The 22,533-nt window shown below is 35.7% G+C and overlaps 1 protein-coding gene and 1 long non-coding RNA gene across 2 annotated transcripts; both read left to right on the top strand.

Moving 5' to 3' along the window:
- Positions 1 to 80: 80 nt before the first annotated feature.
- LOC131799893 (protein Hook homolog 3) lies at positions 81 to 17,271 on the top strand. The gene is made up of 30 exons (XM_059117582.2): positions 81 to 215; positions 371 to 459; positions 1,567 to 1,639; positions 2,052 to 2,102; positions 2,771 to 2,822; positions 3,649 to 3,729; positions 4,110 to 4,177; positions 4,257 to 4,325; positions 4,839 to 4,922; positions 5,406 to 5,512; positions 6,467 to 6,543; positions 6,852 to 6,916; positions 7,869 to 7,952; positions 8,064 to 8,106; positions 8,370 to 8,455; positions 8,872 to 8,925; positions 9,153 to 9,203; positions 9,326 to 9,385; positions 9,772 to 9,838; positions 10,088 to 10,169; positions 10,817 to 10,889; positions 10,975 to 11,042; positions 11,450 to 11,566; positions 12,144 to 12,226; positions 12,641 to 12,741; positions 13,126 to 13,173; positions 13,388 to 13,444; positions 13,796 to 13,867; positions 14,819 to 14,961; positions 15,490 to 17,271. The coding sequence occupies exons 1-30, from the start codon at positions 177 to 179 to the stop codon at positions 15,497 to 15,499; spliced, it is 2,154 nt and encodes a 717-aa protein (XP_058973565.2). The 5' UTR covers positions 81 to 176; the 3' UTR covers positions 15,500 to 17,271.
- Positions 17,272 to 18,639: 1,368 nt separating this feature from the next.
- LOC131799886 (uncharacterized) lies at positions 18,640 to 21,686 on the top strand. Its single transcript, XR_009341408.2, has 5 exons — positions 18,640 to 18,754; positions 20,273 to 20,345; positions 20,734 to 20,763; positions 20,880 to 21,007; positions 21,563 to 21,686. It is a non-coding gene; the product is annotated as an uncharacterized lncRNA (long non-coding RNA).
- Positions 21,687 to 22,533: the final 847 nt, after the last annotated feature.

The raw sequence follows: 22,533 nt of genomic DNA on the forward strand, positions 1-22,533 counted from the left end.
TTTACAACCGGTCTCGATAATTTTTTCCCAGGAGGCCATTTGAATATAATGCTATGCAGCCCGGCCTGCGGTCAGTGCATTACTTCAGTTCAGTGAAGTTACCCTTGTAAATATTAGTTAATTTGGTTTCTTTTACTCTTCTCCTCTTGCTTTGGTCGCTATAAATCGCAAACATTATGGACGAGGAGTTGATGTGTGAAAGTCTGATGAAATGGGTGAGTTTAAATGGCGGAATTCCAGTTGATTGTCATCTTTCTAGTTCTCTCTTTGGCGACATAGCTATCCTGAAGAATTTGCTCAATTTAACCTCTGGTCATATCGTTGTATTAACAATAGATATGAATTTCGCATCAATTTTTCGTGCCTGCAGGTCGGTACCTTTGAAGGAATAAAAGCTCCGCACAAAACCATCGAGGAATTGACTGATGGCGTCGCTCTTTCAGAATGTTTAGCCGAAATGTAAGTGGATTGTTGAGCTTAATTACACAATATTCAAAAAGTCCTAATGGTTAATTTTATTTTTTCACTATCAAACTGAAAGGCTTTGGTGATATTGCCCGCTTCCGATTTCGATAAATTTGATTTTTTTGGCTGAGTTTAGATGCTTATCGCTCGGAATGAACAGTTGACTTCTATCTTGAAAATTATAAAGACTCCAACTGTTCTGTTTAGATAACTACTGTTTATGAACGAGCTATTGTTGATTATTTGAATGACATAGACTGCATTGGATTTATCCTTCCTAATTTTGCTTCATTACTACTATGACAATTCCCTATCACTTTGTATATGGCAGTGGTAAGTTTTGTATCAAGAATTTCACATTGTCACGTATCTCTTTTCTACAGTTAAACTTTATTAGGATTTAGTAATTTAAAGTGATGCTTAATAGGACTTATTTAAATGTCCATAGACTCAAGCTGTTTCCTCAAATTTATTAGTTAGAGCCACTTCCAGGATCATAAGCAATTGTATAATTATTGTTTCTTGAGTTACCTTGTCTCTCTGGAAGAGAGGTTTTTAGGTCTTTTTTAGTCTAGGTTTTTTGCTAAAAAAAATGGTGTTGAGCATTTGAGCTGGCTCAAATGGAGTTCTATCAACAAAATTTTGTTCCCAATACTTTGCAACTCCTGTACGGCGTGGCTACAAAACTACACAGTAACAAGATGCAGAATGCAGGAAATGTAAAGAGGATATCACAAACAATTTCTTAAAATAACATTGTATTCCATCTATCATATGTGTTATAGAAGCACTGATGCTTAAGATAGTCAGGAGTTTATTCAAACCTCATACCAAGGATATGTTTCTATGTCAAATTATTGTGTGTGCATTACCAGTAGTTGCCATTCAAAATCCAGCAGGCAATTATCTCTTTCTATGTCAGCAATTTAGCCAATAGTAGGCAATTACCAACAACCCAGAAAGCCTTAATTTTCAAGCTATTTTGCAAACAAGGGGATTCAGAAGGCCAACTTAGTTTAATAAGAGGCCCTAATCCTGGCCCTCAAACCTACATTGTTCCTTCATTAGTTCATTGGTAAATGAGAATTTCCTAATTTGTAGTGCTCCAGATTGGTTTGATGATGAGTGGGTGTCTAAGATTAGACATGATACTGGAGATAATAGAAGACTCAAGGTAAGTTGTTTGCTCTTCTATGTCAAAGAGTATTTTGAATAATTATTAGCAATAGGGTACTAAATACTGTAATGTGATGAATCTGTCAGTGCTCTCCAGACATGCCAACAGCCAGTGTTTTTTGCTCACCACCACTGTTGTTCCTTGTGCTGGCTACTTCAAGAGACAAAAATTCGGAGGAGCATGCCGCCAAACCTCTCTAGAAACTGACAAGCCCAACAGGCACTTCCTCTGCAAGGACTGGTTACTTCAAATTTTTGGCTGACTATATGAAAATATGAGGAGAGCACTGATGTGTTCTTTGTTTGATTTACATGTGCTTTGTATGTAACAGCTGTTTTTAGCTGTAGCTTGCTCTTTGACATGAGTGGTGTAACATAGAGTGATACAGCTTTTTTGATCTGTTTTCTAGGTAAATAATCTCAAGAAGCTTGTGAAAGGAATCCATGATTACTACACTGAGGTGTGTATAATTTACATTGTGGATGTTTATCAGAGCTTTTCACCGCTATATCATTTTTATACTTACCCTAGTAATTAATGCAAATAGAAAGATTCTTTTCTAACATGTGAATTTATAACTTAAGTGCTCGTGAAATCCTTGTACATGTTTGCGAATATTGTACGGAAGAAGGCACAGCACTGCAAGTTGCAACTGTTTTTGGTCACCGTTGCAAGTGTTGCAAAATATTTGGTGACTAAATTAATTTGCAGTAAAAGTCACCAATTTGACAACCTGTGTTTATTGGTTCATGGGATATCAGTTAGCTGATTTGAAATGCACACTGGGAAATTGTTGGATGACAACCAGGTTATTAACCCTCTGCTCTATAACATCAGCATGCATATTCTCCACACTGTATCTATCCACTGTATAAATCTCTATCCAGTAGATAATGCTATACGTTTTGCTATCATTTATCTGCTGGATAGAAATTTATCCATTGGATAGTGTTATTTGCCCTTCACACAACTGGATCAGGAGCTTTTTTAGTTGGTGATCATTCCCTCTCTTCTCCTGACCTCAATGTTTGTTTCATGGGTGATAATGTAAGAAGAAATTGGATGCTAGTCAGTCTTATAGGTGAAAGGGATAATCATATTGATTTTTCTTTTGATTTCATGGTGTAGGTGCTCACCATGGATATCTCAGGGTTTCCAATGCCTGATGTCAATGCCATAGGTAAGAACATTTTTTTAAACTTAATATTTATTGCAGACTTTAAGTCATATTTCTTAACTGGCAAAGGGTTGATGAGGGAAAGAGTCAAGTCAATGGTTTGTCATTGCTCTGAAGAAATCAATTGCAATACTAATTAGGCTATCTCCTAATTATATCAATCAATTTTCAAGACAAATGGTAATAAGAAGAAAGAAAATGTCAACTGTAGGATATTGATTGATTTAGCATTAAATTCTCAGAGCAAGAATTTTAAGAAATGTGAAGACAGGCAAAAAAGGGAAAGTCTGTACTTAATCCTGGTGACCCTCCCAGCCTGAGGTTCTCCCTATTTCCTTAGCATGAAGTGACTGGGTGTATTACTAATTCTCCCTAGATGGAATGCTGGTTCATTGCAAGGTTACCCCCTAGCATTTCATCAGGCTTCCCTAAAAAATTTTTTTCTGGTACTCATTTGTACTCCTGGGTGGAGAGACACTGTTAGGGAAAAGTGTCATGCCTGAGAACACAATGCATTGACCTAACCAGGTCTGGAACCCAGCCCTTTCAACCTGGAGTCCAGTACACTGACCATTAGGACACTGGAAGACGTAGAGGAGAATTGATTTCTAGATCTTGGAAGTGAAAGGGTTAAGGTGAAGAATTATCCAGACTACTATACCCAACAAACACCCTCCTTTTGAAGGCAAGTGGGAGGGGGAAAGAGCTAGGTAAACCCTCTAGCCAACATTCTAAGTCACTTTATGAGTTTAAGATTTTACTATTATTATTATTTATTATTATTAAATTTTACTTTTTAATTACTATTTCCTCTTGCTGATTTCTACAGTTGAGAGTCAGGAAATCTCTGACCTTGGCAGACTATTACAGTTGGTTCTTGGCTGTGCTGTTAACTGTGAAGACAAGCAAGGTTAATCAAATCTTCTGTCATATATTATATCATGTTCTGCTCTATCCTTGATAATAGGAAGCCAAGAAATTGCTGGTTACTCAGTTGGATTTCACTGGCTTATTCAGTTGTCAAGCCAAGATGTAGTAGTAAAGGCAAAAAAAAAAAAATTATTGTTGTCTAAAATTGATTCCACACATTACCCACTTAGAATCTGAAAGACAACCCTAATTTCCTTGTTGGTTACTGTTTAAATCAAATGGTACTGTACTTAACTGTAGCTTAACATTTTAATGGAGTTTACACCGTGGCTGATTTCTGTATAATTATAACAATTGTTATTTGTGATTTCTGGGGTTTGATTATTTTTTTATAGTTTCAAAATTTTTTTCTTTCCACAGAATATATTCAAGTTATTATGTCTATGGAAGAATCTGTACAGCATGTGGTCATGATGGCAATACAAGAGGTAGGTGTGAATTTGATTTATGAAAGACAGAGTACAGTTGGGTTTCATTTATAGTTTACAATGTTTTTTTTTCTCTCAGCTGATGACAGGAAAAGAAAGTGGTTTGCCTGGGACAGACAGTGAAATGTTTAAAGAACTAGAGATACAGGTCAGATACATACACATTATGCTTGGTGTTGTGATTTTTAGAACTTACTGAAAACAGTGTCACCTTGTATATACTTATCTAGTTTTTGAAAATATCATTATCATGCTGGCTTTTTGAAAGTCTCAAACATTTACATTATGGAAAGCAATGGAAAACAAGAATTACTTGAACTTGTACATTTACATAAAATTAATTTTATTTGTACTCTGCTGATTATCATTTTATTGATTGAAATAGAAAAGATGTGGGCATTGGATGTAGAGAAATTACTAATGTCTTTATAGCTGTAAAGTTTATGCAATACAATTTCATGATAATGCAGTGGATAATGGTAGTCTAGAAAGCTAGGCATGCATTCAAAATTAGATGTATTGTAGATTTCATAGACATCATCCTTCACATGTGAAAATTGCCTTTGAAAAGGGGTGTCGTACCACTTTTTTTAACTTAAAGAAACCTTTTCCTCTCTCCCTGCCATTCCTTTAACTGTTCTGCCTTTTTTTACATGACCAGCATAAGAGAACACTTGAACAGCTTAGTAGTATGGCAGCTGAAAAAGAGGAACTATCACAGAGATGTCATGAACTGGATGAACAGGTAATGAACCAAAAAAAAAACAGGCCAATGGTAATTTTTTCTAGGCAAATATTGATGTAGTCTAAGATCTGTGTAACAAAACCGGGTTAATTAAATCAATTGAAGGCTTAATAGTAACCTTTTTGTTCAATGAGGGGAAAATAAGCAAACTCTGCTCATTTAGCTTGTCCTATTTTGCTGTACTTTTGTATCAATAATTTCTCACGTAAGAAGGATGGGATTTTCAGTCAAAAGAAATGAGGTCATTTCATAATATTTCTAATGGGAAGTTTGCAAGTGAACCTACTTTGTGAACAGTAGCCAGTTTTTTGGTTTGCATTCAGATTCAAATTTTGGTTTATTGTCATGTATTGCAATGTCAGTGGATCATAGGGTTAAATGCAACAATCAAATGTTTGATCTGTGTTTCCTCTCTCTCTCATTTTAGACTTTTTTGTGAGAACTTCTTTCCAAATAAACCTTTTTTTCTGTTGTTCTACTTAGTTGTCCTTCATCAAAGAGCATGAGGGTAGCTTACAGATGGAAAATGAGCGTCTTAGAGATAAGCTGAGTCGGCAAGACACAAGTGGTGACAGAGATGATGACATCAGGTAATTTAAATGAATGAAAAATAAGGAAAGTTTTGTAGGAAAAGATACTTTTATTACATGTAGCAAAGTAACTCATCTTCATTCTGACTTTTCGAATAGAGATGTAACCTCTTACTCTTAAAGAAATGTTGATCTTTGTCTTTATAATGAATGCATATATACATGTAGGTATATATTGATAGGGAATGAATAAGTTTATACAGTATTTCGTTCTGAATTAATTTCAATCTCTCAAATTCTCAAAAGTACCATACTGGAAATAATGTTAGCTAGGAAGGAGAAATGAAAGTTAGATTGTGGATATTGAAGGGTTAACATAAGGTGCTCAGTAGAATTTCACTTTAGAGAAAACTTGACGACTTTTTAAGTTGTAGAGATCTTTTCTAAATTTACTTCACTAAGCAAGAACTGCTGGTTGGGCACATGGGAAAGGTGACAATTATAACATTAAGAAGACACATTTCTGGGAGGGGTAGCTGCACCTGTATAGAAGTTTCAGAGGGTGGGGCTTGCCTAAAGGAGAACTGGCTATTGTTTATATGGCTGCAAAAATTATAGCTCAAGGTCTTTGTATATTTAGCTGTTCAGTGCAGTAATGGAATTATGTAGCCATTGTTTTCATGAAGTAAAAATAGAGGAAAATATGAAGCTTCATTCTTAATTTTTTCTAACTAAAATGTTTTACTTACATGTCTAAGTTGGCTGCTTTAATAAATTGATTAATATTTGATTATGTCACCTGTTGATACATCCCATTCAATGTGTTTTTTTATTATTGAAGTCTGGATAATGTGTTAAACTTGAGTTTTCATTATTATTTAGAATGTTCAGTTTGAGGCAAAGGTTGTTAAACTGATCTGTATTTCCTCTGTGTATTTAGTCTTCTCTTTTTGGTTCATATTCCATCAATTGTTATCTATGCACAAGGATGAAATTAAATCATTTGCTTTCTAGTTTTTCTACTCAAAGAATGCATCAGCTTCAGCAACAAGTGGAACAACTCAAGGAAGAGAATTTCACCATGGAAACTTGTGAGTTAAAGAGAATGATGCGAAAATTTACAGAAATGAATGGCAAGATTATGAAGAAGTCTTTGAGCTTGCCATTTAAAGCCCAGCTTCAATTTCTGTGTATACTAAAGATAATGCAGTGGAAAAGGTTTCTTCTGCATAATGAAATATGAAATTCAAAAGGAATTCAAAGCAGTGCTCGTTACAAAAATATACAGTCATAAAGATTCAGTGAATAATTTCCTCATCTGTTTTTCTATTCACTCAAATTTTTTCAAATTTACTTGTAATATGCTTAACATGATAATTACAATAATTTTTTTTTTTAGCACGTGATGAATTCAAAATAAAATATGAACAGTTGGAACGGGATGTTCTGATGTTGAATGAAAGGGTATGGTGCATTTGTGCTTAGTTTGCTCTCTTAAACCGTTTCACTCCAAAGATCTGATTGTTAATTCTCCCCTCTAGCTGCTACACATTTCCCTCTAGCTACGACACATTTCCTTGTACATTATTTTCAAGAATTTAGTGTTAGATCAAGATTGCAACCTCTACCTGATAAGTTTGAGTATTCTCATTACCTGATTGTTGGATAATGTAAGGATATTATAGGAGGAAGTTACATTTTAATCACTCCTGGGAGTTAAAGGGTTAAGTGTTCAAGAGAGTTCACTTCTCTTCCTCTCCGAGTGTTTGTACATGTATGGTGATTATAATGTTAGAAGAAAATTTTGTGGATTTTGTATAGGGACAAAATTATTTTGCTTTGGATATCCTTACAGTCCATTAACCCTTTAACTCTCAGAAGTGATTCACATAAAACTTCTCACTACAATATCCATACATTCTTCAGCAAACAGGTGATCAGAATATTCAAACTTATCAGGTAGAAGCTGTTATCTTGATCTAGCACCAAGTTCTCATAACTAATTTACAAGCAAATGTGTAGTAGCTACAGGAGAGAATTAACAATCGGTTCTTGGGAGTTAAAGGGTTAAAGCAGTAGATAGAATTCAAGTCATGTTTATTGCATCTTAATTTTCCTAGCAGATCATTGTACTAGAATTTACACAATTTACAAAAAAAACAGAGGTCTGACATGTATATGCACAGTGCAATGTGACAGATGAGCATCTCTAAGCTCAACTTATGTCTTTACCACTAGCAAGTCTTAGACTCCAAGCTTGTTTGGTAATGTTTTTTCTGTGTATTACAACACAAGTTGTGCTTTTAAGGTTAACTAATGTGTAATGACACTGTAACTTGTAAATTTGTTTTGTGCTTGTAAACAGTTGTCTAAGACAGTTGTTACTTGTGTTTATAAGTTTAAATTCTCTTCACAGAATGAGCAATTGCAGAGCTTAGCTGAAGAATCTCAGATGCTGAAAGATGAAATGGATGTCTTACGGCATTCCCAGGAGAAAGTGGTTTGTAAATTTTTATAACACTATGATTAATTTGTCAATTTAATTATTTTTTTTAATGTCTTAAAATTTTTTCTGGTAAACTGAGTTCTTTTTTTATTTTTTTTTTGGCAGATTAAGTATGAGTCAACAATAGAACTTTACAAGAAGAAACTAGGTAAGTGCAATTCTTTTACAAGGTATGCTGAGTATTAAAACTCTTTTTGTTGAAGGGGAGACTCTTGTGTCAGGACTGATCACAGAACTGCAGAATTAACAAATAATTTAGCAATTTTAAATATTTCTTTTGGCTTTGTAAAAATTGCTAACTAGTTTAACAGTTTATCACTATCGTTGCACTTTCTAATATGATTTTTACAATAATTTGCTTTTATCATAAAGATTGATTTTGTGTTCTAAATGATATGTTTGTCATTGCAGAGGAGTTGTCAGACATGAGGAAACAGATGAAGGCTTTAGAGGAAAAAAATGTAACATATATGAAAGAAACCATGAACTTACAAGAGGTGAACACATTTATATAATATTACTATTAATTATGGGTAAATTTAAGGAAAAGATGCTGCTGCTGCTGCATCACTAGAGAATATTTTAAAAGATAAATTGGTTTTATCAACTGAGTTGATGACATTGGCCACTGTAAAGAGTTTCTAAAGTTGGTGTTTCAAGTGTAAGCCATTCACTGTTTGTTCTATTACATTGAATTTTGTAGTCTAGTGTATTGTACTCTTAACTTCATTTAGCAGCATTTAAGATATGCTTAAACATTTTGATACAGAGTTTACACCATTGCAGTGTGGGTCTTTTGAGATTCTGATTTTGCTAAAGATATGTTATTAAGTTTACATCATTTGTGACAGTGGTCAATTATAGCTTTTTAAATGTAGTTAAGAGAGTCTGTTAATTACAATTTGTGTTGCAGGATCTTAGAAAAGCCAATGCATTAAAATCTCAAGTTGACACATACAAGAAACAGGTTTGTAAGCAGTCTGGGATCTGTAATACTTGTCAATTAAACTTGTTTTCCATTTCAGAAGGAAAATAAATCCCAGAACAGTATTGTATGTTGTTGTGGAGTACCTTTAACCCAATTATTTACTCTATCTTTCTGTTTATTTTTCCTCTCAATATTCTCTCTTGTGTAGATTTTCTGTAAATTAAAGCTGTACAAATAGAATTTATTTTTTTCCGTTTCTATTTTAGGTACATCAGTTGCAAGTGCAGGTGTCAGAGTTGCAAAGGAGAGCAGACAAGGTGTGTGGAAGAAATAAACAAGAGTACTTTACTGTAACAATCAGTCATTTTTTCAAGGAGTGTTGCTCTAATTGTGAAGTTTGTTTAATAGTTGATTTATCTGAATGCTCTTTGATATACAGGCAGAGTTTGAGGCAAAAAAGGCAAAAGAGAAGGTTACAAACCTTGATGGAGAAAATGAAGTAGGTGTACGCTTTTTTAAAGAAATTTTAAAAATGATAAATTTAATGTACAGTCAGTAACAGTTTAACTCCCCTGAATAACCAAGACAGAATTTCTCCTTAAAATATTGATACAATGTCAAGTGGGCAAGTGATGAGAGTAATAGAAAATAGGGGATTATTTGTTGATCCAATACCAAATTATTCAAACTGCATACAGTGTATGTAACATCATAAGAATTTTGTGGTAGATAGTTAGGAAAGTTACTTATGAGATCTTGGGAGCAGAAGGATTAAATGAACATTATTTCTTGCTGATAGTCACAATTATCAAGCTTGCATTACAGTGTTTCTGATTCATTTAAGGGGTGTATCTTAGAGATGATGATTTTACTTCCATTTCACAGCGTCTAAGACAGGAGAGAATGAAATTGAAAGAAGAAAACGAGGAGCTTCAACTTGCTCAAGTAGCAGGTACATTGTCATTATACTTTTTTATAATAAACTGAGTGGGTTGCTGATCTTCTTACCACATTTGATGTCTTCTGTGATCTACATGTGTTTAACCCTTAAACTCCCATGAGTGACCAAGACAGAATTTCTCCTTGCAATTTCAATACAATATCAAGCAGGCAAGTGATGAGATGAAAAATATTAATAAGGGGACAATAAATCGATCCAATACCAAATTCTCCAAACTTTTACTATCTTTCCTTTTTTTAGGTTCTCCAATGCGTCATGTATCTGCTGGGACCCCTTCAAGTGATGATTTTGATCTGGATGGATCCATGTCCCCAGAAGTGAAGTATGTAATAAGTCATGAGAGCTTTCATCAAGCTTTGTTTAACTGTTTCTACTAAGAGGAATCTGGACACTTTTTATTTGTTATTGGTTTTATCACAAACATGAGACAAAGAAAATATCCTAGTTCCTATTAAGGAATCAAACCCTAGACCTTTAAAATTTGGGCTTCTTAGCTCTACCACTGAGCTGAAAGAACCTGGTGATGAGCTAAATAAAGACAACAAAGTAATGCATGCACTAGGAGGTCAATTCTGGCAGGCTGGGCATCACCTTCTTGTGCAAAATTTTTGAAGAAAAACGTAAGAAACAACTGCTGTCTTGCAAAGTAAGTGATAAAAAATTGAAATGAAAATTTGTGAAAGGAAACAAATGTAAGGAAAAGGAAAACTTCAGATTTTTCAAATGCAAAGCTTATTTAATTACAGGGATCCTGTTGATTTTCCATTCTGTTTTAAGCTTTACCAGGAAAGTTATACACTTTTAAAACACAGTCACTTACTTGCTTGTGTGGTCGTTTGCATCTTTTGTGAGACAAATTTTTTGAAAGCATCCTGTTTGCAAATATAGTATGAAATTTGGTAAATTTTCAATGTGCTTGTGGATTAAAGTAAGCCGTGGTAACTGTTATGATACCTTGGTCTACAACAGGGAACGTGTTCTTCGTCTGGAACATGAAAATAAGAAGCTTAAAGAGCAGATGCAGGGCGAGCAAGAGGAACAGGTATCGTTTGGTGGATAGTATGTTTCTTTGTAGTTTTTGTAGCATTTGAGCTTTTGCTGAGTTGTATTATGCTTCTTACCATCAGAACCAGCTTCTTCAAAGTCTCCTCAATGATGCTAATGAAAGGAAAGATCACCTAGAGAAGGAGAACAGGTGAGACAGGTGCTTTAAGAAATGATGATGAACTTAAGATAATAACAGTTTAACCTTTCACTCCCACAAGTGACCAAGACAGAATTTCTCCTTACAATATCAATACGATATCAAGCAGGCAGGTGATGAGAATAGAGAAGAATATCAATCATGGGATTATTAGTTGATCCAATACCAAATTCACTGAACTAACATCATAAGAATTGTATGGCAGATAGTAAGGAGAATTACCAATTAGATCTTGGGAGTGAAAGGGTTAAAGGAAGGAGGGGGGTTGGAGGTGTGGCAAGTTTGTAACGTTGACTCACCCTACAAGACATGTGCACTACAGGCTTGATGTGGCACACAGATAGGGCTATGAGAATCACAATTTGTCTTAAGCAATTAAAAAAAAACTTCTCTTGCAGAGAATTGAATCAGAAGCTTATGGAGGTAGAAAGTGAACTCGATGACATGAAGAATCAGAAGAATGCAGGGGAGATGGAAAAAGATAGTGAACTTGGCAAGAAATACACAGATCATCTGTAAGTACACTTTACACTCGAACATTCAGATGTATATTCTCCATACTGTTCTCTTTACATTCCTTGAGAAGCTGACAGGGAGAATTTGTTTTGCAATAAAGAGCTTCTTTAGTTTGTTAATTTCCTGTATTCTTGAGACCTCAATGTGTGATTCAGGGTGATATTTTCAGGATAAATTGGCTGTTAGTCACTTTCAGGGTTAAATGCAACAAGATAGAACATTTTTTACTGTCAAGAGTTGTAATAGCAAGGGATTACAGAGAGGAGTGAAAGGGGTCAGCCCTTTACATCCTAGCATCAGTTTGCATATTCTTCATTCTGTTCTTTATACATTTCTTATGGCACTGACAAGGAGAATTTGATTAACATCGAAGGCTTCTTTAGCTGGTGATCATTTCTTTTATTCTCATAACCTTTAATATTTGATTCAGGGATGTAAGGAGAAATTAGATGGTAGTCAGTTCTAGAGATTTAATTGTTTATTTAGTTTGTGAGATTCATCTCTGCTGATTTGGAGACGTGCTACATCTGTAGGTATTGAATTTGAAACCGTAACTTTACGTTTTGCATCTTGCAGTGACAAACTCAAAGTTGCAAATGACGAACTGCAGAAAAAGAAAGCATACATTGACAGTTTGGAACCAAAAGTGTCTAGTAGTGGTAAGAGGGTAAACTTTTATTCGTTAAAATTTAGTACTAGCTCATTCTTCGGTACCTTTTTTTGGTGTGTCAAGTTTGTTTTGTTTTTGGTGTCCGTGTTTGACTGTAAAAGTTTGTACTGAAATATCTTTTATTTCTGTGAGATCATTGAAATGAAAGTTACAAACACTTTGATGGGATTCTCTTTGTTGTTCTGTTCAAGCTAGTGCGAACTTAAAGTCTGTGGATGAGACCCTAGTCAATAACAGTTTTTACAAAGCAAAACAGCACTTGCATGTATTGTCGGTTGTGTCTCAATTAAAAGGTTTCAAGGGTTTTTATCTCTACCCAGTCAGTTAATCTCAATGATAAGAAAAGGGGAAGGTGCTGAAAGAGGTGCACTTGGTAATGTTTACTTTTTGTGTAATGTTTCAGCGGAGAAAGTGAATGAATTGCAGGAACTTTTGAATAAGAAAGATCAAGAAATGAAAGTAATGGAGGATCGATACAAGAAATACTTGGAGAAAGCCAAGAGTGTAAGTTGTCTATGATTCATTGGTGGTTGAATAATCAAGGAAATGGAAGGGATATTTTGCTGCAAAGTATACAATACCACACACACAAAGTATACAACACTATTATAAATTCACAAAACTATGTTTTTTGAATGTATAATTGTAATTTAACTGAGTGGAGAGCAGTTTGATCTGAAATCATACGAGTGATTGTTGCTTGTTGTACTCATTGATTTCTCGTTGGCCCCTCCCTATTTGTGGGTAGCCTCTGAGGTCACTTTGGTTTCAGTTTGAAGAATCTCCAACGAAAACCTCTCTATTTCATTCGAGTAGGTTCAATAGTTCAGAGATTGACGAGCTTCAGAAATGCCCTGTTTTCAATTGGATCTTTTTTTCTCTTTTCAGGTGATAAAAACTCTCGATCCAAAGCACAGTTCAGGTGCTCAACCTGAGGTAATTGTTTCATTTCCCGTTTTGATTGTCCTTCATGCTGAAAGTATGGTGATCATATTGCACTAAATGTTATGTTTAATGTGCATCAAGTCTTCAGTACATGTATATGAACTCTCGTGGAAAGAATTTCTAACGCAAAGGAGTTTACGCTGGCTCTCTTTAAAGTACCTTTCAATGCAACAGATTTTCAAATTCACCTTATGCATTCTCCTAGATTCAATTGCTAAAAAATCAAGTTCAAGAAAAGGACAAAATTATAGAGCATTTGGAGGTAAAGCGACGTTGTTATTTTATGTTTAACATATTTTACATATCGTATACTCTCTATCTCCGCACAGACATCACTCTCTTGCTGAACACTCGGTTCAGGATTTCGTTTGCCACTTTCACTCCATGGAAGTAACCAGAAAGAAGTGTGACGAGAAGAAGAAAAAAGTCAACTTTGGAATATTGGTTGATTTAACAACAAATTCTCTGTGTTGAAATTACAAGAAATATATGACAGACAGTGGGGAGATAATATCACCACAAACTGACAGAACGGGATGTTTTTGGTCGAGACTTGCTATCTTTGCAGAAGGAGGCCACTAGATTCATTGTCTTTCAACTTTGTTTCTTTCAGCGAGATCACGAGAAGATGAAAATCACGAGAGAAAGAGAAGAGAAACTTATAGTCAGCGCTTGGTATGAAATGGTAAGCACAATCTGTTACTCTACCAATAGTGAAAGTCTTTACTCGAGCCAAGTGACCCATCCGACCGGACCTGATCCCGGTTTCCATAGTACGAAGCGACTAGGAGCACCACAAACACCCCCTGCCCCGCCCCCCTGGATAGGATGCCAGTCCATTGCAAGGTTACCTCAGCATTTTATCAGGCTTTCCTGAGATTTCGCTAGTACCTATGTAAACTCATAGGCGGGGAGAGGCACTGTGGTAGTTAGCCCTTTAACTCCCAAGAGTGACCAAGACAGAATTTCTCCTTACAGTATCAATACAATCTCAACCAGATAAGCGATGAGACTAAAGAAAAATATCAATTATAATTGATCCAATACTAAATTCTCTGAACTAACATTAAAAGAATTGTATGGTAGATAGTAAGGAGAATGTAAAATTTTATCTGGAAGTTAAAGGGTTAAGTGTTTTGCTGAATCGATAGCGAGTGCCAAGAGATTGAGAATACAGCTTAATGGATTTTCTTTGCCTAAGAAGACAACTAAGGGCACTTATTTGGCGCAAATACCTCGTACCTCTGAAAGCTTACCTTGTGTAAAGTATTTTCGGGAAATTAAAGAAAACTTAAGACCGAACCGCATAAGGCTACCAATCACTGGGAAATTACGCCCAGCCTTGTCGCAGCGATAATTTTCCCAGTGTAACTTGAAGAACTCTCGAGAAAATATTTGTCTTAGCGACAGAGGTTTGTCGTTGTGACCAGTTGCACAGAAATTCGAGTTGGTCTGAATCCGTGCGACTGACTTCAGTGACAAAACCCTGTCGCAAACGCAACGATTTCGCCAAAAAAGTTCTCCTTGTCGCCCAAGGCGAACTGTCATTGGGACTTTTTATAGAACGGTACGCACAGAGCTGTTTGTTACTGACACTTATCGCTGCCTCTTGTCTCAAAATGTTTCCTTTCCTCAGGGCATGCAACTCCATAGAAAAGCTGCGGAGGAAAGGTTGTCAGGGAACGCAGGGGGAATGTCTTTCTTAGCTCGACAAAGACAAGCTTCTAGTCGCCGCTCAACGCCAAATAGAACGCAACAGACCAACGCTGTCTCATCTAGGTAAGAATATGGGATAGAAAATGTTGTTGTTTATCACTCTATGGCGTTATGGTCTATGGTCTAGCCAAGGTTGGTTGGTTGGTCTGTTGAGGAGAAAGGATGGTTGCCCTGTTTCGAGAGACGATCGTGTATTTGTTAGGTATAACGAAACTTTTGGATCAATGTCAGCATCTGAGCAACTGCGCACCTACCTACCCCTCCCTAACCTAATATTAACCCCCACTTGTTATCAGTTGACTGTTGTTGGGTTAAGGGAGGGGTAGGTGCGCAGTTGCCCAGATCTGTGTCTGTTTATCAATTACTACTATTTAAACACCATGTTTTTGTAATTCTTGGAGCAATTTGGGTTTAACTTATGTGATGTATACTTGTAAGTACAATGTACCAGTCTGTTCTATTAACTTGATCACCATCTTCACTATTTTAAAATTCCTACAGGTATTTTTCTTTATCATCGTGTTTGTGGTATATACAAACAAGGAAAAAAGAAACAATTCTTTGCTAACCCTTTTTGCTGTTGTATTGCAGGGATACGTAGCATCTGCCTGATAAATGGAATTCATCGCCGTTCCTTTCCCCCTTTATAATATTTAACAATGAGGAACTAGCGTTCAATTATGAAGCACACCGTTAAGGTTCGTTATCTTAAGAACTGCGGCCAAGAGCAGATCGAAAAGTCTGGCAAACGCATGTTTTGCCCGATCAGTGGCAGTGAAACCTTTAATTGCTAATAAGTTATTGTCTCTGTTTTCCTTAAATCTCCTCTGATTAACGCTATTTTGGAAACGAGGGGTACAAAGCGTAGACAAAATTTTTAACCCTTTATTTAGATAAATTTATTACTTTGATTTGCTTTTGTGTGCTTTTGTTAAACTTGAGATAAATATTTCCTTCGGGGTAAAGAATTAGAGGTGATGGTGAAAAATCGAATGGTGTATTTACTCTAACCTTCGTTTATGACAAATCAGTTATGGGAAGAGTTTGTTTTGAGAGGAACAAATATGTAGCAGTGGAAAATAATGGCAGCTATACGATATTTAGTACACGGCATTGTATTATAGTCAGTGTTGTATGTTGTTTTTTTTTTCACGACAAGAAAGTTTTATCAGCTTATTCCTTTAAAATTCAAAAAATCGAATTGGGATTTATGTGTGGAAAGGACTTTCGCGTGGCGCTGACTCAGCGCCGCGTTAAAAAAAGACTTCTGTAGCTGGAATTTGGTAATTTAATTTGATTGGTGTTTTTAGGAATGTAATCAAACTTGACTTTGAATAAGAATAACAAGTCAAAACCCATCGGTGTTAGAACTTAAAAAAGTTCTAGCAGATAGTATTGGTAGATCCAATTTGAAAAACATGCGAAGAAGTTTTGTGACATAATTTGTAAAGTCGATAATTATCACAATATAAATTATTATGCGTTCTTTCCCTTGAACCGTCGTTTTCGTTCCCTAACACAGGGAAAAACAAGATTAAACCGATCTATAAAAATATTACGCTGTACATGAAAATGTTCCTTGCAACTCGATTTGAATTAATTGACAGGAGTGCACTTGGATGTCTCCCGTTTTTTTTGTTTTTTTTTTTTTTAATGTTTTCAGAATCTATTGATCTTTCACATAAGGATAATGATTTGTATTAGCCAACTTTCATTAAACCATAAACGTGGACGTCACGTCGACAGATTTTTTTTTCTAAATCAGTGGTCTGGTAAATGACACTTTCCTTTTCGAAGTTTAAACACAACAGAATATACAATTGAAACCAGTCTTTATCCTATTGTCTTCAGTGAATCAAAGGGTGAAGCATTTTCCGTTTTTTTTTTTTTTTTTTTTGTAAAAAAAGTAAAAAGTAAAAGTTAGGTAAATTTTTGGTCGCGAGATGGGAATACTTCTGTTAAATCGACCGGAAGATTTATGTTATTCATCAAGAGAGGGGCTTTTCTTTGGGAAATGTTTGGTGGAAGTGAGTTTGGAGAGGTAAAACATACCAAATCGTTTCCACTTAAACCGGAATATTTTGTTGTATTTATTTGTAGTAATAATCGGGGTGAGCCTCTCTTTGTTTTTCAGCAGCTATGTGTCTTATTTTGTCAAAGAAAGGAAGTGTCTTAAAAAGGTATTAACGAATGTACGAAGCATTCAATTCCTTGTTTAATGAGTGTAACTAGGAAGTCTTCGAATGTGTCTAAACTGGTTCTATACTAACAAGGCGTAGAAAGATTGTACGACATTATTTTTGTAAATGAGTCAAATATCCCCATAATAATAAAGAAATGAAAATTTAATACCCACCATATTATTTCTTTTTATTTTGGTGGTTCTCAGCCGACGCATCTGTGTGACGTGTTCAGTTCTGTCCTTACTTTAATACGTTAACTATTTGATCCTTAAGAGTGACTTGCACCTATTTTCTCCTTACAATATCCCCCCTGATTCAAACATAAAGGTCCTGAGAGTAAAGGAATGATCAGCAGCGAAAACATTTCTTGATTGTTAAACAACTTCTCCTTGTCGGCATCATAGGAAATGTTTAGAGAACAGTGTAGAGAATATACATACTGATGTTAGGATGTAAAGGGTTAAGCAAAAACACTTCATAAAATTCACCGCTGAAACCCATTTATGTCGGTTTTTAGAACTATTCGCAATCCACTATAATCTTTCCAATCCTCGACGTTACTTATTTGTTTATTCCTTCTCTTTTATATTTTCCACCTTAGTAAACGTTATTTTCAAGGTTCATTTTCTTTGAAAAAATATCTCTCAATGCTGGTCCTTTAAAACGAATTCCCTTAATAGTATCTAACTCGAAAGGTATCGGAAGGAATGTAGTTAGCTTTTACGCCCACCCGGTTAAAATTACGGTGCGGGGAGAATACTATTCCATTAGATGATGCAACAGCTAGCGCCTCACCTCCCAGAATCCATTGGATGCTGGGATATTTTTTGCTTCGTTTTCTATGATTCGTGCCACGGCTTACGCTAAAAAAGGGAATGACGGGATGAATCGTTTCTTCTCTCTTCCACTTTTTAATTGGTTTGGAAACTGAGTCGTACTCACTTTCTCAATCAATCAAGTCCAAAACTAAAACCCCTCCTGATTCGCTTTTCCCCGCGCTGTTAGAAGCCGTTTACTTTCGTTTAATCTGTTCAGAGCTACTCTTAGTGAGATGTATCAATTTTCTATTTAACGTCCTTCTGTGACGATCATTTGCGGAACCCATTCGAAAAACGCTTTACTTAGAATTTTCAAAGAAAAGAGAAAGCCGATTTTCCAGTTGAAGCTGGCAAAATCAAATACTACTTCATTCCGTGTGAACTGAGTTTGAGTAAGCTGGGTCTTGCAGAACTAAAACGTGTTCATGAAAACAAAGAAGATACTGGTAATCTCCCTATTTGCTATGCTCTCGGAGGATTATTCTTTTGTTACAGGAAATGAAATCCAAATAACCATATAATATCCTATTAAATACACACAAACATCTCGGCAAAAGCAAATTTTCAAAAACCAAATACATAGACACGATTAAAAAATCAGAATTTTGTGTAATTTTATATTAGCTATTGTCCACAGATTGGATCCTCTTAGGAGATTATTTGATTAAATTTTACTTATTCGTTTTCTCATTATTGGGTTAATAACGGGGTTGTCTAATCTGACTGAAATGGGACAATATATCGCATTCTAATCGTCAACAAATAAAAGAGTTAGTTATAAAGGACCCTGTGTTAGCGCTTGTTCAGCTGCATAAGGACTAACCTCATACAATTTAACTGCCCTGTTCGCAACAGGTAAGTCTTATAAGGAACACAAACGCAGTTTTCATTCGCTCGCTTACAAAAAGCAACTCTGGTCCAAAGAACTTCTGGTACGTAAAGAGCGCTTCCGTAAATCCGGTAAAATATTTCGTCTTTTTTCCCTTCTTTTTTTCACGTTTCATTCCATTTACTTTCCATGAGATTATTCCCATGTAAAAAACCTGAACAAAGAGGACTTAACGGTAAACACTGTTTTCCCTTGCATAGTCAAAGAGGTTAGACCATATACGATTCTCTAACTATTCAATTTTATCGTATGTAGAATGTACGACTAGATTATACCACATTTTATTAGAGGCTTACTCCAGGAGTAGCTCGCCTTTGATACTTGCTTGACCCGAAGGAGTTGAGTCTCAGAGCCGCTAGGGTTTGTCTCCGTTTTCTTTCGCATACAAAAATCAAGGGTATCATTCTCCCCCTGGATGGGATATTATTCCACCACAGCTTATCCCTAGGGTTTCGTCAGATTTCCCCGACAATTCACCACTTATATCCGTGTATACCCCTGACTGGAGAGGCAATGTGATGGCCTTTGAGCACGGTTAGACAAGGACCCGGCTGATCTTAAGGATGGCCAAAACCAACTTGCAGACTTCCTGAAACAAGTAAACTAACTTAAGCAATGGCAGAACAACGTACGTTTCACATTATTAGCGTAAAATTCAATATTTCCGTGTTTTGATCATTAATTCAAGTTTTGAACCGAGTAAACCTTTTATATGAATTCAAAATATAGGTCGGGTGTTTTTATCGCTATCAATTTCCACTTTCAATAATACTCAGCCTATGTAATAAAAATGAGCTAAGAAAAAGGAACTTCCTTTGATCAGAGTGATCAATTTTTAATTTTTACCTTTTTCTTACCAATTTTTTTCATATTCAAACTATTTTGGAAAAAATTCAAAATCACAGTGTTCAGTACATTACAGAAATTTCATCTTGGAGAAATAATTATGGTTTAGTTTTCGTCCAGCATTAATTGCAGGAGAACAATTGAAACACATATAAAACTTTCCATATATACGTAGCCATGTTAAATAGTTCTGCTTTTTTCAAGTCATGATATTGACGGATCAAGTAAGGTTTTTTCCATCTAATCGGCATGTTGCTTTATTTTACAAAATTATACTTTATTGACAAAAGAGATAATTGAAAACCTAAAATAAACATTGTGTTAAGTAAACTTGTCAGACTTAACCAAACATTGCACATGTCTTAAAACATCACATGACAAATAATTGATTTTGTGTTCTTGGTCAAATTGAAAATCTTAGTAAATAAGAAGGAGAGGTAATGTCTTCTTCATTGCAGCCTGGCATGAGTTCTTATTGCAGATTTCCCCTTAAAAATAAGAAAAAAATAAAACTCGGCTTAATTTGACCGAAAATGAAGAATGGTCCTCGGCATTTCTTCGCAAAACTATTTTTTATCAGAAGTATTTTTTTTATGTCTTGCTTGATTATTACATCGACTCTCTTTCCTCTCAAACAGACAAATATTTCCCTCAACATGAGAACTTTATTGTTCATCTGTGGAATTCTCCTTTTTGCCAGTTTTACGAAAAGTAAGTATCGACAACTCTAGTGGAGAAATATGTTTAAGTGTTCCACTTTTAAGGTGGCTATGTGACAACAAGATAGAACATTTCCGACGTTGCAGAAACCTAGAGCTTGGAAAGTCATTTGTTATCAAGGGTTTACCAATACCCTTTTTACAAACACAGAGGCAAGCGTTAAACTTTATTCATGACAGTCTTTAATCTGTTGTATTCTAAAGATTCCCCCTCATTGGTATACAATTTTCTACAGTACCCCCAATATATTCTCTTATTGCGGACAACTGATCTCCCCTCTGTTCCCCCCTGGATACCATTTGATCCTCCAAAATCCCATGACCTCCCCAACCAGGTGGCAAATTATCACTAGTCCCTAATATTTCTTAAAAACTTGTAGGCTCAGTTGGAAACCCGGTGCCAAGTGAAGGTAAGTTGTTTGAGTAAGTTTACGTCTGGTGTGACTTTGGTACATTTTCTGCAGCAAATGCGTTCAAAAATTTAAACGTTGTTGTTTTTTTCTCTATAATTACATTTATGTTTTAGCGGAGGCTGGCGCTTGTAGCGTGGAAAACAAAGAATGGCAAATTGGATGTGACCATTGCTATTGCCGAAACCAATCAGTGTTTTGTGAAACAGACCCAGGCTGTCAGGAAAAAAAATAATGATGATAAGTACGAATTTATCTGGTCACTAGTATTTGCATGATCCTTCAAGGCTTGTGTGTCATTCTATATATTCCATGACTTCCTCTGGTTAACTTGAAGTTTAGTTTCCAGGCGTTCACTCTCGCCTAATTTTCCGCGCAAAGCCTGGGAATTAGCGAGGGAGTGGCTTTCGATGGCGTCACGAGTCCAAGTTTGACCAACCTGCGAACGTGATAGAATTTTGTTGGATATATGTAGTTTTATCTAGTAAGAAATTGTAATGTTTGTCCCGCGCTCGATAAAGTTGATATGCAATTGAAGTGCTTTAAAAACCTTGATGTAATCGTTATTTACTTCTTATGAAATCTTCAACTTTATCGCCACTAGATATGAAATAAATATACTGGTTGTGGTACGGTTTGAATTAGCTTCTCTTCTAATCACCTCGTTCCCAATCTTCCTTTCTCAAAGTGGAAGAGAGGACCCTGGCTATGAGTTTGATAAACTTAAAACATGAACCTTTGTATGTAACTTTTCAATAATGTTATCATATCTCACAGATTTTATATATTCTCTCTTTAGGCATTTGAATTTTCGTGGGGGCTTTATCTTTAAAAGGAGCAAGACATCATCCCCACCCTTTGGTTGGAGATCGAGAGTAATTTAAGTATATGAGATGGAAAATAAAGTAGAAACAGAAAAATGAGTAGACATGGTGTGATTTATTTTCATTCGATAAGCCTTTGGCTACTGAAGCTCATCCACAGAAAAGGTTGCACGTAAACCGGGGGTCTTAAAACATAGTATGAAAAAATTTTCAAAAAACTAGCACTTTGACAGTATTAAAACAATCCAAATTTCCCGAAGGGGAATATTTCAAAATAGTTGGAACTAGAGTTTTAACTAGCTGCCGTTTCGTCACACCAACTCAAACAAAAAAGACACCATGAGATTATTATATATAATCTATAATATATAATCACATAACGAACGATCCGACCCAGGTGATCCGTGACTCGACCCAAACTTCTTCGTTATGCTCCGCAGATATTATCGCTCCGTATATAGACTTCGCTCCGTTTTATCAAATGAATGCCTGGAACAGGCTAATGGACAAAGGGGGAAGGGAAAGATGGGTATTTTAAGATAATTTGGTTTATCACCTGAGTTGATAAAGTAATTTGGCCACCTTAAAGAGTTTCTAAAGTTGACGTTGTGAGCATTCGCCCTTTGTCATTAAAGGCTATGCACTGAGAGGTTCGAAGGTTGTCAAGTGTCCCGTACGCTGAAGAGATGTCGAAAGTGTCCTTCCGTGCCGACAAGTTCAATTTGAGGGTTGTTCAGTATTTGATCGAGAGTGAGGAAAAGAAGATATAGACAAGCTATGACGTGTTTTTCTTCGCTTTGTGTGGTTCCTTTCATTCAAATGTTTCTCATATATTATATTAGCTAATCAGGATTCATACTCGGCTGTAAGTCACCCTGTACCTCCCTATCAGTTTTCTAGGACTCCGTAATAGAATGGACAGCAAGTGGAGCGAGTTTTAATGCTT

This window comes from Pocillopora verrucosa, chromosome 12 (assembly GCF_036669915.1).
Source record: "Pocillopora verrucosa isolate sample1 chromosome 12, ASM3666991v2, whole genome shotgun sequence".
NCBI classification, from domain to species: domain Eukaryota; kingdom Metazoa; phylum Cnidaria; class Anthozoa; order Scleractinia; family Pocilloporidae; genus Pocillopora; species Pocillopora verrucosa.